At 34.2% G+C, this 14,569-nt stretch overlaps 2 protein-coding genes across 4 annotated transcripts; one reads left to right on the plus strand and one right to left on the minus strand.

The window, feature by feature from the left end:
* Positions 1 to 5,423: 5,423 nt before the first annotated feature.
* LOC110908584 (ethylene-responsive transcription factor ERF062) lies at positions 5,424 to 6,617 on the plus strand. The gene has a single exon (XM_022153528.2). The coding sequence runs from the start codon at positions 5,495 to 5,497 to the stop codon at positions 6,392 to 6,394; it is 900 nt and encodes a 299-aa protein (XP_022009220.1). The 5' UTR covers positions 5,424 to 5,494; the 3' UTR covers positions 6,395 to 6,617.
* An 862-nt stretch (positions 6,618 to 7,479) lies between these two features.
* LOC110908583 (high mobility group B protein 15) lies at positions 7,480 to 13,863 on the minus strand. Of its 3 annotated transcripts, none has more exons than XM_022153524.2 (7): positions 13,773 to 13,863; positions 12,719 to 12,954; positions 11,853 to 11,931; positions 10,797 to 10,959; positions 10,570 to 10,704; positions 9,028 to 9,410; positions 7,480 to 8,203 (listed from the first exon to the last, which is right to left on the minus strand). In XM_022153524.2, exons 2-7 carry the CDS (start codon positions 12,901 to 12,903, stop codon positions 7,841 to 7,843), a joined length of 1,308 nt encoding a protein of 435 aa, XP_022009216.1. In that variant the 5' UTR covers positions 12,904 to 12,954; positions 13,773 to 13,863; the 3' UTR covers positions 7,480 to 7,840. The 3 variants fall into 3 exon arrangements, with proteins under 3 accessions (XP_022009216.1, XP_035838716.1, XP_022009218.1); XM_035982823.1 differs by having other exon boundaries at positions 12,513 to 12,954; positions 13,773 to 13,848; XM_022153526.2 differs by lacking the exon at positions 13,773 to 13,863 and adding an exon at positions 13,133 to 13,286.
* Between the last annotated feature and the right edge of the window lie 706 nt (positions 13,864 to 14,569).

Here is a 14,569-nt window from a genome sequence, read left to right on the forward strand (position 1 = left end):
GTAGAGCATAATCAGTAGTCGTTTGTGCGCTCGATCGTCGATTACGGTTAATTTCGCGTAAAGTCGCGTTATTTGTCGTTCTAACCGTTTTTCGTTCCGTTTTCGACTACGGTAGTTAAAATTTAATCACAATTCATACTAATTATATCGTAAAATTTTAGTTTTGGAAGTAATTGCACGTGTCCGATGCTTTCGTTTGTCGACAGTGTGTTCCTGCAGTCGCGTTTCTCTTTCACGTTTACGTTTTATGGCGTACAGAGCACGAAGAATTCACAAAAATTAAATTCATAAATATAAAATATTCGTAGAAAATCTGTATTTGTCGGCGTTGTCAATATTTTGTACGGTATCAGTTAGTTATCGTTTGACGCTCAGCAAGTTTCCCGAAAATCACCGTATGCGCAGTGTAAGGTCAAATAGACGTTCATAGGCATTCCAAAAGCCTAATTAAGTTAGTGCCTTAAACACTATTTATTATCGCCTTAAACGTTTGATAATCGCGTAATTAGGAGCCGTTAATTACGGGTTGTCACAATTCACGTATGAGGTCGATAAGGAGGATTCACGTATGAGGTCGATAAGGATGATTTCACAAATGTTTGTTTGCTTGGTCGATAAGGATGATTCAGCATACAACGTGGCGAATAGTTGTAAAAGATTATATTTTTTTTTTGTTTTTTCGATTATGTTGGGTTTATTGTTTTTACGAAGCTGGAATTTGTAATTTTTTTTTTGTTTGGTTTTGAAAACATTATGGAACTTGTAATTTGTTAAATATAAAATAGTTTTACAGGTATTGTTTCTATGTATGTATTATGTAGCTAATTACACATATGTACGATGTTGAGTACACATGTGTACTGTTCTATTTATATCCAAGTACACATGTGTATACCGTTGAAATATGAAGGTTACGTGGATCTTAAAAATCAAAATTTGAATTCTGGTGATGAAATCTGAAATAAAAATTAAAATTGAAATCTGGTGATTTGTTGTTTGTTTTGATAATTATCTTATTAATAAATAAAATATAATGTGGATAACTAATTTAAAATAGGAAAGATGTAACTTAATTCAATTATTAAAATAATGATTTAAATCTAATTTTTTATATAATTACAATCATACCCTTAACAACTAAAAAGGAAATTAATGGTCAAGATTAGTTCACGCAGTTCACGCTTGGGAGGTTGTTCACGCTGGAACCCTACCCTATATATATATATATATATATATATATATATATATATACATATATATATATATACATATATCTATATACATACATATATATATTATATATATATACATATATCTATATACATACATATATATATATATATACATATATATATATATAGGGAGAAGATCATGCGAGAACCACCTCTTATTGTGAGAACCGCGAGAACAAATGTGAACACACAAAAAATGCCTAAAAATAGCTAAAAATCACACAAATTTTTTTTAATATTTTTTATATAAAAATCGCTACTTTTCGAAATTTTTTTGGCCATTAAAAGTAGCGATTTGAGCATAAAAAATATTAAAAAAACTTTAGATTTTTTTTTATTTTTTTAGGTTTTTCTGGGGGTTTAATTTTTAGCATTTTAGCTTGGGGGGGGTGAGGGTTAGGTTTTTTTAGCTATTTTAGATTGTGTTCATATTGGTTCTCAAGGGTCTCACAATAAGGGTGTTTCTCACATGAGCCCCTCCCTATATCTATATATCTATATATATATATAGGGTAAGGATATATAGAAAACCACTTTTATTGAGAAAACCCGGGAAACTCAAAGCTCCCGACATTTTTTTTTTTGAAAAAAATAACACATGCAATATATATGTTTTTAAGACTTTTGGGCCAAAAAAACAAAAAAGCGCCGAAGGGATTTTTTTTTTTTAAATAAACAAGTTTCAGCATTTTTTGCCTAACACGTGTTACATGGCAAAGTTGCTGAAATTTGTTTATTCTTTTTTTAAATAATCCTTCGGCGCTTTTTCGATTTTTTTTGCCCAAAACTCTTAAAAACATGTATATTACGTGTGGTAATTTTTTCAAAAAAAAAAAAAGTTAGGAGCTTAGAGTTTCCCGGGGTTTCTCAATAAAAGTGGTTTTCTATTTATCTTTAGCCTATATATATATATATATATATATATATATATATATATATATATATATATATATATATATATATATATATATATATATATATATATATATATATCATTTATAGATTATAACAAACCGTTTTCGTCATACAACATACTGACTTGTATCGGAAGACAGTGTATGGGCCAACGTAAGTTAGTGTTACGCGTAAGCATCAATGTAATGACTTATAAGGGCTAGGCACCACCAGAGTGTGAGTGTACTATTGTTGTATTCCTTGAACTAAATTGTTACTAGAGTGTAAGTGACCTAAATTGTTACTAGGGTGTATGTGTACAATATTGTTGTGTTATGTTTTATTCATGTTAGATATGTGTAAAAATATATATAAAAGAAAGGAAGGATATAAAGGGGAAAAAGAAACCTTGAGAAAAAATAGCCTCATGTCTCTCCGATGTATTTGATCCATAGAAAGAAAATGTCCTTTTATGTGTGTGTATGTTTAGAAATACTGAATTTTATGGCACTTTAATTTCCACCACAAGAAAAATGGCGTTTAAAAGATGTTCTTCCAAATATAACTGCTTTTTAGTTTCACTTAGTGGACCAACCCTCTAAATATTCATGAGTGAAGACCATCTTTATAACTTTTGAAGTTTATTATATGTGGTGGAATATGTATTTAATAATAACACAGTTTACATTAACACTATTCAAAGATTAGGTTTAAACATAAAATAAAAATTATTATTAAAACTTATATATGTTCAAAAAAAATGGTATAAAGTTAATTGTTGAGATTTTATATGCTAAAGTTTGGTATAAATGTGTTAAAGTTAAAACTTATAAACATGTTAGTATGAATGTTAAAATTTTGTAAAGATTTGTATAAATGTCCGAATTGGTATATATTATACAAATCTAAATAAAAGTTGGCTTAAATATATAAAATGATTCAAACCCGGTTTAATCCTTAAGTGTAATTCAATTTCAAGATATTCATACAACAATACTTTTTGTAATCATATCTTAACAAATAGTGACGGATTTTGAACTTTTACATCAGGGTGGCCAAAGGTTCTTTTAAAAATTATAAGAGAACGGAGTCACCACATATAAAATTTACACTGCAAAGCAAAAAAATCATGGCCTAAACAAAGCTCTCATCTTAACAAGCTATTTACTTTACAACTTTAAAATTGATGTTTATCGGGTTAACCTAAAACGATCCATACTATATTATCCCATTCTCTAATTTCAACTCGATATGTTTTGACAAGCTAACTAACATACCTATGTTACCACCTCTACTAAACACCATGTGTCCTGTGTGTCATTAGTGGTGGACCTAAGCTTAATCATTCTTGATTTTTTCATTATACAACTTTGTTGTTTTTTGTTTTTTTCCTTCTAAAAAGGTCCATTTAATACATAATTATTTATTTTAATAAAGAAGTGCGAAAACCGCAAAAACACTTAGGAGTTGTTTGTTTACCTCTTAACAGGTCTCTTAATGGTTCAGACCTCTTACTGGTTCAACACTTAATGGTTCAGACTGTTTGTTTCGCGAGCAAATGTCTGAATGGTTCAGACATTTGCCTCTGAATGGTTAAGAATTATACAAAGTCTGAATGGTTAAGACCTCTAATCTGAATTGGTCAGACATTTGCCTCTGAACGGTTAAGCATTACACTGGCTCTTAATGGTTCAGACCTCTTACTGGTTCAACATCTAGTGATTCAGACCTCTTCTTGGTTTCGCACTTAACCATTCAGAAGTTGCCAAACAGCTTCTTATACCTATTACTTTCAGTTGCGATACAATACATGGTTTATTAACCACATCTCTCTCTCTCTCTCTCTCTCTCTCTCTCTCTCTCTCTCTCTCTCTCTCTCTCTCTCTCTCTCTCTCTCTCTCTCTCTCTCTCTCTCTCTCTCTCTCTCTCTCTCTCTCTCTCTCTCTCTCTCTCTCTCTCTCTCTCTCTCTCTCTCTCTCTCTCTCTCTCTCTCTCTCTCTCTCTCTCTCTCTCTCTCTCTCTCTCATTACATGTAATTATCTTCTACATACATGCCTTTATGCGGTCTTAATAGTTCTTACAAATGGTGGTGAATATGTCCCTTAAAGGGTTAACCCTAATCGGAGTTGAAGTGTATTCAAGATAATTCAAAAGGGTTGAAGATAAAGTTTGGTTTATATGTTATTATTTAGTTATTATTTAGTTATCGAGTCTACATAAGTATTAGTATTTTATTTAATGGAATATATTTTTCTAGTTTGAGTTCAATAGTTATCTAATTGGTGTTTGAGTGATAGTTGGTTTGGGTTTAGTTTAGTATAAATAAATGGTTAAGGTTATTGTAATTTGTGCGCTTTAGCTGCTAATAAAAAGAGTCGAACAAGTTGTTCAATCTCATGTTCAATCGGTTCGATTAAAGGCATGATTTTCCAAACATCCCTCCTTTAATACACCTAGATCTAGAGAGAACCATTGGGTGTCAGCCCAGTGGCCACCGACCCCCACTTTAAAGCGGCTCGAGGATCCATAGAGGTCACGGATTCGAAACCTGGTAACCCCATGCTCTTCAGTTCCCCTCGAGTTGGCAGGGGTTTCTCCGTCAGGCAGCGTTGTCGGTTCGCTAGCTTAGGAAGTGAGATCAGTTCCGCGGTCAGGGGTACCGTGCATCTACTTTTTTAGATCTAGAGAGAGAAAAAGAAGAAAAAAAGAAAAACAGCAATGACTTGTTCATACTTTATGTTTTCTTTCCAAAAGTAGCATAAGATAAGGTTGGAATGCAGTGTTGGCATGTTATTTGTTGCTTGTAAACATGTGCCAATCATGAGATGGTCCTTCCTCTTTGATGCCAAAACAAACACAACCATAAAAGCCAGTTTACTACACCTGCAGCCACCAATACTATATATTATCTCTAAACTTGTTTATCATATTCTTAATCACACAACACACAACCAATTAACAACTCTAATCATTATCACAAAAGCAAAAGACAGAAAAGGACATCAAGCATCACATGATCACTACTAAGCTTTCACACTTTCACCAGCAAGAGAGAATATAAAAACACAACCATAGATGATGTGTCGATATTTCACTGGTCGATACGAGAATATTTATGAATGGTGGGCACGAACGCGTGGGCCGGGCTGTGTTAAGGGGGTTAACCTTGATAACACTTTAGTTTTTAACTCTAGATCTGACTTTGGATTTTTAAAAAATAATAATAATATAAGGTTCCATTGAGTCATTGACATATGCCAGTTTGTGAGTTCAAAACTTTATATATATATATATATATAAAGTCATAGTATGCTTCCTTCAAATTTCTATATCATTAAAACTCTTCTTTAGTGTCTTTCTGATCCCAAATGGAGAAAGAACTACTATGCTCTTATGTTAAAGAAACCGCGAAAGCAGCCCAAAGTGTAGGCAGTTGGAACGGTTTTAACGGGCTAGTGTGTCATGCTGGAGATGATAGCGGTTCAAGATCATCATCGTTATCATTATCTTCATCGTCGTCGTCATCATCACCATCGTTTGTTAACGGTTTGCCTTATTTTCTTGAAACTCGCACACCACACAGCCAACTTTCACAAGCCATTGAGCCAAGATTCCAGAATCTAACGTTTCTTTTGACCGAACCCAAGGGTGTGACCATGACTAGTATGCAGCCGGTCGCACCCTTGGGTTCGGACTTCTGGCTGAGAGCTATGAAAACTCAGTCAATGAAGTACACTGGGAGACGAATTGTCGATACTGCCCTTAAAAAGACTTCAGTTTGTTCACCAGGGAAGCTTTTTAGAGGGGTAAGACAGAGACATTGGGGAAAATGGGTAGCGGAAATCCGGTTACCAAGAAACCGGACACGTGTCTGGCTCGGGACATTTGATACAGCAGAAGAAGCTGCTTTTGCATATGATACAGCTGCTTATTTGTTAAGGGGTGATTATGCACATTTAAATTTTCCAAATTTAAAGCAGCAGATAAAGGCTAATTCAGGAAATGGTCACACTGCAGCTCTTCTTGAAGCAAAGTTGCAAGCTTTATCATCTAATAAGAAAGGTAATGAATCTAATGATCTGTCACCAACACCCCCGGAAATTGGTTTAACGACAGAAACACGTACGGGTCATGTTTTAGATAACGAAAAAAACAAGAAACCGACAGAAGTAGGAGAAGCGGATGGTGTCGAGGGTGTTCAGTTGAGCCGAATGCCGTCGTTGGACATGGATATGATCTGGGATGCTATTCTTGTTTCAGATTCATAGCTAGATATGCATATGCTCATAGTTTGTAACTTCTTTTCCTTTTTTTATTTTATTTCTAATTTTATTTGAAGGTACATGAGTATTCATCTTTTCTTCCAAAGTTGTTGCACTTTTTTCTTTTTTTTGCTTTTTTTAAGTTGTGTTTTTTTTTTTTTTTAAATCTTGATTCCAAGTTTTGGTGTTGGTAGTTTTCAAATGTTGATGGAGACCATAGTTATTTAAATGGTTTGACTTTTTATTTAATTAAATATGGGATTCTTAAATGTGGAAGTCACTTTCAGTTTTTAGGATTATCTCTATGGACCCTCAACTTTAAGCATCTTCTTGAGCAGGTATTTGGACCCACATTGAAAGTGGACAGCAAAATTGATATATTAGTAGGGTAAAGTGATAATTTTGAATATAAACTGACTTAAAGAGTTGTAACTGTCACTAACCAATAACTTCTATTGCTTTGCTCCCTCACATATACCCATATTTTAGTTGGCATGTTTCGGGTTTGCGGGCTGAATACTTGAATCTGAACACGACTTATATATTTATTTGTGTCATAAACGTCAACCTTGACTTGGATACACATAAATTCGTGTAGCCTAAACACAACATATTTATCTAAACATGTTGACGTGTCGGTTGCTTGTATAATGGCTTGACGGGTTGTAAATGGGATGCAATCAAGTTGTAAACATATAAAACAGGTTGATGGGTTGTAATAAATGGGTTAAATGTAAAGGGGTTGACAAGTCAACATCCTTAGTTAAACGGGTTAAACATGTTAATCTGAACACCCCCCCCCCCTAATTAGATGGGTTAGACATGTCAACCTAAACACGGTTTGCTTAATTAAACAGGCTAAACATGTCAGCCTGATCACAGGCTACTCAACTAAATGGGTTAAACAAATTAACCCAAAAGCTAGCTATTTTTTGTCGTGTCATGAATTGCGACCCCTGATGTTAATGTGCTAAATTTGGATAAGATCGGGTCAAAACCACAACCCTTGCTAGACATAGACAACAAATCATGATTTGACCCATGATCCAACAAACCTAAATTAATGGAGCTAAAGAAAGAAAGCACTCAAATTGGTCAAACTAAATTTATAGCACTGATTTTGTTCAAGTTTGACTGTTTGAGTACCAAGAAACATAAAGCATATAAAAATTTATAAGCTAACATTTTTGAAGAAAACTACATGTGACAGAAATCTTGAGCTACTATTTCTATGTGACAAAAAAACTCAACCTTGATCAAGAAATGATCTTTTACCTCGGATTCTCCAAACAGCCAATGGCCCATATTAAACTTTTATCAAAAATTTCCAAATCTTGCTCATTTTTGTCTGCTGATTTTGTCTTGTTTTCATCATTTACATCAAGAATCACCACTTCGTCGTCAGCCTCTTGTCATCTTGCTTTGATTCGTTTTCGTGATACATGTCGATGACTAATGATTCATCCCTTGAACAGACATTGACTTTTGTTGACCAGATTCATCAAGAAACTCCACATGGTCCATTTCGACATTTTCAGCTTCGGTTTCAAGATTTAGTTCCTTACCTGTAGTTTCCTCTTCACCTTCAAAGCTGCTATGGTCATCATCATCGTTATCATCATAGTACTCGGAATTCGGCGCGTTTTCATGAACGTTTTGAGAGTTTCCATTATTGTTTTCCATATTTGTGCTCATCGTAAAGTACTGTTGTTGTAAAGACGTTGAATTCGTTAAAACTTGCGCTTTACTCTCTTTATAATTCTCCATTTCACTTCTGTATCTTTCCTTATCTTTCACCGCCTTTTCTTGGTATACCTAAATCAAGAAACAATCAAACACCCGTTTACTTGAATGGACCGATTCAAGTTATATTTTCTCTCTATTATTTCAAATAAAAAAAAAATAAAAAAAAAACTAAAAAGAAAACGGGTGGAACGTCACACATAGGGATGTAGATTTCTGACACGACACAAATCTAACACAAAATTTGTGGATTTGGGTTTAGTCTAAACAAGTTCGGGTCAGATTCAGATTGAATCCGCGAATCCGTTTGGCTAAACGGGTCAGGTTCGTGTTGAACCCGTCGGGTTGGCAGGTTGACCAGTTTAACCCATTTATATTATATATTTTTTTGTCATAACATGTTTATATGTCACAAGTTAAATTGGTTGGATAATTTATGCAATAGTTGTTTTAAAAGAGAAATTGACATAAGATTTTATAATAAAAATGTAATTGTTTTATATACATATGTATTTTTTGTTGTAAAAATTTATTATGAAAATGTTAATATGTGAAACAAAAAAAGAAATAAAAATATTCGGGTTAAACGGGTTGTGTTCAGGTCAACCCGCAAATATTCATGCAGTGTTCGGGTTCGTGTAAAATTTTCGGGTTCGGGTCAGATTGGACCCGCCAACCAGTGAACATGACCCGTTTAGCACCCCTAGACTCACACCTAGTGTATTAAAACACCAAAAGGATCAACCCAATCCAACCAGACCCGACCCGTAAATACCCGTTTTGGACAAAAAAATAAGTATGGATCAAGCCAACCAACCCATTTGCCCTGCGCTAAAAGGACCTGTTTTGACCTGAACCCATTTAGATCCGTTACAATTACAAACAAGTCTACTCACCGCCTTTTCAGACTCGGTTAACTTGTTCCACTCTTCACCAATCATCCTGCTGATGGCTTTATCTTTACCGGTGTGAAGTAATCTGAGCCTCGCATGATGCTCCGAAAAAAAGAAATTATACCCGCTTCGGTTGGGTTTTGGTTGAGCCGGATCCCTCTTTCTCATTTCACACTTCTTCCTACGTCTACGCCTACACCTAACCGTGGTTAAACCTTGAGTTGCATCCGTGTTTACTGGTGTTTCGTACAATGGAGTCTGCATGGTTTGATATAGTACGCCTTGTAACTGCTCTCCACCGATTCTAACGGTACAAAGATACCCGCTTTCAAATTTTCCATCGAGTACGCCTGTCACTGGTAAACCAATTGATGATTCCGGAGAGCCTGTATGGTCACATTTAACAGTTTTTAATCGTGTAAATATTCGAATTATGAAGAAAAGGACACAAGCAAACATGAAGAAAGTGGCTTAGGGTGTTCAGTTGTTCACGATCTGGTTTGGTCGGTTTTGACATATATTTTGGGCCGAACCACTAGCTACGGTTAACCGGCCGGTAGGGCTGCAAACGAACCGAACGTTCGGCGAACAGTTCGTGAACCGTTCGGCGGGAAGTTCCTTTGTGTTCATTCGTTTAAAAATGAACGAACAAGAAATTTCGTTCATTTAGTTAAATGAACGAACATGAACAGAGGTCGCGTTTGTTCATTTATGTTCGTGAACGTTCGGTAACGTATTCATTTGTTTTCAATAGTTCATTATTGTTTTTTATTTTTGTCTTTTATTAAAATACTTAATAAATAAAATATTTAATAAGTATCAATGTATTATATATTTTGTTCATGAACGCTTGTTTGTGTTCGTTTGTTTTCATTTGTGTTCATGAACACGAGTTTGTGTTCGTGAACGTTCGTTTGCGTTCGTTACCTAAAGTTAACAAACGAACACGAACAGAAAATCTTGTTCAGTAAGTGTTCATGAACACATATATTTCCTTAACAAACGAACTCGAACACAGTCTTGTTTGTGTTCGTTCGGTTCGTTTGCAGCCCTACCGGCCAGGCTGGTTGCAATCGCCATACCGAACCAAACGGTTTGACTTGGTGGTTTGGCCGGTTTCAAGTAGTTTTACGAAGAAGGATAATCAAAATCGTTACTGCAACAAATTTTAAAAAATGATATATATGGTTCATGAATATTATACATATGCATAATTGCATAATCCAAAAGTGAATATATAAATAGCTAAAAAGGTGAACGGTCAATTCAGTTTACAAGACCGGTCCCAAGTTCCAAACCGTATAAATCTCAATCTGGCCGATTTGCTTCGATTTGAGCAGTCAGTTTCAACAGTTTATGAATATTAAGTTAGTTGCAAACTAGCTGCAACAAAATTAACTAGCAGATGGTTAAAAACTTAAAATAAAAATCACATAATTACTTTCAGAACACCATTCCGGAAATTGATGAAAACCAACATAAAGGTTAAAATTTCACGATATTTTTGTTAAAAAAAAATAAGAAAGTATTAGAGATTATTGTGACCTTTAGGCAACGACTGTTCTTCCATAATCATCTTCTGCCTCTTCACCGACGTGTCTTGAAATTCCGTTGACGGAAGCAGGAGTTCGTTCATTCCAGATGTTGAAGTGAGTGTGGTTTTTGTACTCTGCCAAGAATCTGAAGAAATAAAATATTAAAAACCATATTTTATAAGCGTAACGATAAGTGTAAGACTTAAGAGGTGTAAGACTTAAGAGGTGTGCACGTACCAGTAGGAACAGGAGTCCATGCTTTAGCTTTAAAATAATAAACTTGTTCAAAGTGATGAATAAGTGACATGTAATACTTTCGCAAGATAAAAGACGCGTTTGTAGCGGAAGGTGGAAAGCTGAAACAGTTGGACACCTCCCTCCATTTCTTCTCTTCAAGAACCTGTTTTAGTTTTGAAAAAAGTTATATAAACGTGTAACGAAAATGGAAGAAAGTGTCTACTTGCGAATATAATGGAGTGCTTGTAATCGTTTTGAAAGTGATTAATTGATTACTAAATAATCAAGTTTCAAAGCGCAAATCCAAACACTCCCTAGGGATGTTAAATACGAACGTAAAAATTGTGTCAGACACATGAACTTTTTAAAATGTTACTAAAAAATAAACACAACTTTTTAAATGATATTAAAAAATAAACGGGTTAAATGGGTGTCACTAAGCAGTTAAAGTGGTAAAATATAGGATATGGGTCAAGGACCGATATTTGTGATATAGGTTATCGCAGTGGGATATCGGTAATTTTAATATCATGCAGAATTTATAAATATAGCAATTTAACACTAACAATTCAGTATACTCTCCTATCATTAACAAATTAACCTTTTGCAACTTGCAAAACACTAACAATTGTAGCAAGTAGGAACTTATTAAGACTTAAAACATCAACATTTAACACAAAAAATTAACAATTAAGACTTAAAACAGTAACAGCATCAATAAGAAGAAAGGTACTGATATCGGGAATATCGGTGATATATCGGTCAAATATAGGTGAATATCGCAGCTAATATCGGATCCGATATTTGACACCGATATTTTACATGGGGACTGATAACCGATATATCACCGATATTAACTGCATATGGGTCAACCCATAGACTCACCAGGCCGACCCGAACACAACACATCCAGCTAACAGTGTCTATGGTTAGACCTAGGCCCATTTAGACTAAACCCAAACCCATGAACTTCGTGTTAGGTTCGTGTCATTTACTCGTGTCAGAAACCGAAATTCACACCCCTACTAAGAAACCGAAGTATAAGATCAACAGTACCCTTTTAATGCCTCCACGAGAGGTAACTTCCATAAACAGGCGATGCAGATCTAAATTCATGCCACCGATGACAGGAATCCTACATATAAAAACAATATCATAAACCCATGGTTGCAAAAGTCGCTAGGCGCTCCCTAGTCGGTAGACCGGGGAGTTGAGAGTACTCGGTCTAGGCGGAGAGTACTCGGGGAGTACTCGGGCATGTTAAATTATAAAGAAATTACTTTTTGGAGATTAAATATATGTCAAATAACACAAATTTACTAATACTTATAACAAAATATGTGAAAATGATATTTATTCTTTAGAGTAAACTTCCGTTTTGCTCCCTATGGTTTGGTCACTTTAACGGTTTTGCTCCAAACCTTTAAAAATAGCCATTTTACTCCCTGATGTTTCGGTTTTTTTGCCAGTTTGCTCCCCGCCTCTAACTCCATCCAAATTGTTTGTTTTTCCATTTTGCTCCCCGCAGGGAGCAAACTGGCAACAAAACCAAAACATCAGGGAGTAAAATGGCTATTTTTAAAGGTTTGGGGCAAAACCGTTAAAGTGACCAAACCACAGGGAGCAAAACAGAAGTTTACTCTATTCTTTAATATAATAGGCATATAAATAATGTTTTATAATTATTTAAGTCAAACTAGGCTCGAGTTGACCTACTAGATCCAATTCTTGCCGAGTTTGACCGCATTTGACTAACTCCGAGTAATTAGGCGGAGTCGAAGAAAGTCGCCTCGGTAGCCAACCTTGTAGCGACTACTCGGGGAGTACTCGGGCTTGGAAACCTTGTTTTACAACCATGCATAAACCTCATGAAACTCACAACCAAATTCACATAAGCATGAACTTTAACAATAAAACATTACTTGAATTTGGTCCCCATTGCAGCATGAAATTTCCCAAGAACATCCATAAATAAATTGGGACTAGCAATAACATCTTCATATTGAGCAACGGGCGGTGGGTATGAGTAACCCTTCATAGAATTCTCACTAACCGCAACTGCGTTTTTGTTTTCTGTAGACGACGATGCAGCCATTGCCATTGCCATCTTACCGCCTTAACGCCACCACTTTCGACAGCTGAGCCGCCTGTTTCCTTACTGAACACACATAAAGACACGATAGAACTCGAATTAAACAAGAGAACATAGCAAATTGGACCCATATGTAAAGATACAAACAAGTTTGAAACATTAAAATGACTACTTTTATTGTACATCCATAACAGAAAATGGTAATTAAGCTCAGTTTACATACAATATTGCCCTAAATCCATACCAGATTTCATCATAGCCATTGATTTCTTTCAATTTCAGAACTACAAATTAAGAACCATTTTAAACTCTGATAATAGATTGCTCGAAATCTGTCTCTCATAGCTGGATTTGCAGGTTTAAAACAATTAAAATACCTATTTTCTGACATTCTAAACACATTGTACTGAATCAAATAATTGAAATAAGCAAATATTCATAAAATTCAAAAGAAAAATTATAAAACACTGGAATAAGATTATATATATATATATTTTTTTTATAAATCAATACAAAAGACATACACTGGAGTTGATTAAGAACACAAAAATACTGAAAAATGGAATAAAGATTGCATTTTTATCAAGAAAATAACACAATGAAATGCAAATCGTACTTATAAAATTAAAAAATAAAGAACAAAACCCAAAAAGCAAAAAAGACAATCAAAGAAGAAGCATCAATCATTGATTAAAACAAAAAGCAAAAAGAACCCTACTTTTGTCACGAAAGATTACACATTTTGCTCAAGAACAGTGAAGGGGTTTTAAAGATTTCATGTGGGTCACTGAAAAACATAATCTTGATTAAATAAATGACAAAATTCAGGCATAAAATAAAATACCCAGATGAAAAAAATTCAAACTTTATGAATAATAACTTACCAAAGACTGTGTGACAAGGTAGAATTTGCAGGAATTTGATATGAAATAATAAAGCTTTTTAATGGAATAAGGGTTTGATGAAATGTGTATCATGTAAACTATATATTAACCTTTTGTTTCGATATTAACATTGATGATGATGGTTGAGGTTGTTTTGAAATTACTCTTTTGCCCTTCAAATCACTGGTTTTAAATTTTTGCATTTTAAATTGTGAAGAGAAGATATGGGCATTTTGGTAATTTTGGTGGCTGAATTCTCTCATTTTATTTGTGGGTTATTTTTCTTGTTTCTATCACCATTAAATGATCAAATATAATGCAATAATAAGTGCTTATGTTGTGGCCTATAATTTACCATCTATGGATTTGTATAATTTAATCATTGGACGCGTGGAAATATTCATAATAAAAGTTTAGGTAATTGCTAATACTTTTTCAAATCTTCTTTGATTTTGTCATGTATTGATTGTTTTATTAGACATGTGTTTTAGATATTCAAATCGTTTTTTAGAGATAGTTAGTAATTGATCCGTTACGTACTCTATACTTCTACGCTTAATTTGGCATACACAAAAGTGAGATGATTTAGGTAATTCTTCGACAAGTTTGAACTTGGCGAGTAGATTTAACAATTTCGATCTTTTTAGCTTCATATAAACTGACTATGGTTGTGTTTTATTTGAAACTAGGTTAGAACCTCGTGTAATACACGGGTTGAATAAATGTAATTTTATATACCAAATAATAAAAAAATATCTTTAAAAACCTCATTTATTACACTGGTTGAAAAAATTTTA

The sequence above is a fragment of the Helianthus annuus genome, chromosome 14 (assembly GCF_002127325.2).
Source record: "Helianthus annuus cultivar XRQ/B chromosome 14, HanXRQr2.0-SUNRISE, whole genome shotgun sequence".
Taxonomy (NCBI): domain Eukaryota; kingdom Viridiplantae; phylum Streptophyta; class Magnoliopsida; order Asterales; family Asteraceae; genus Helianthus; species Helianthus annuus.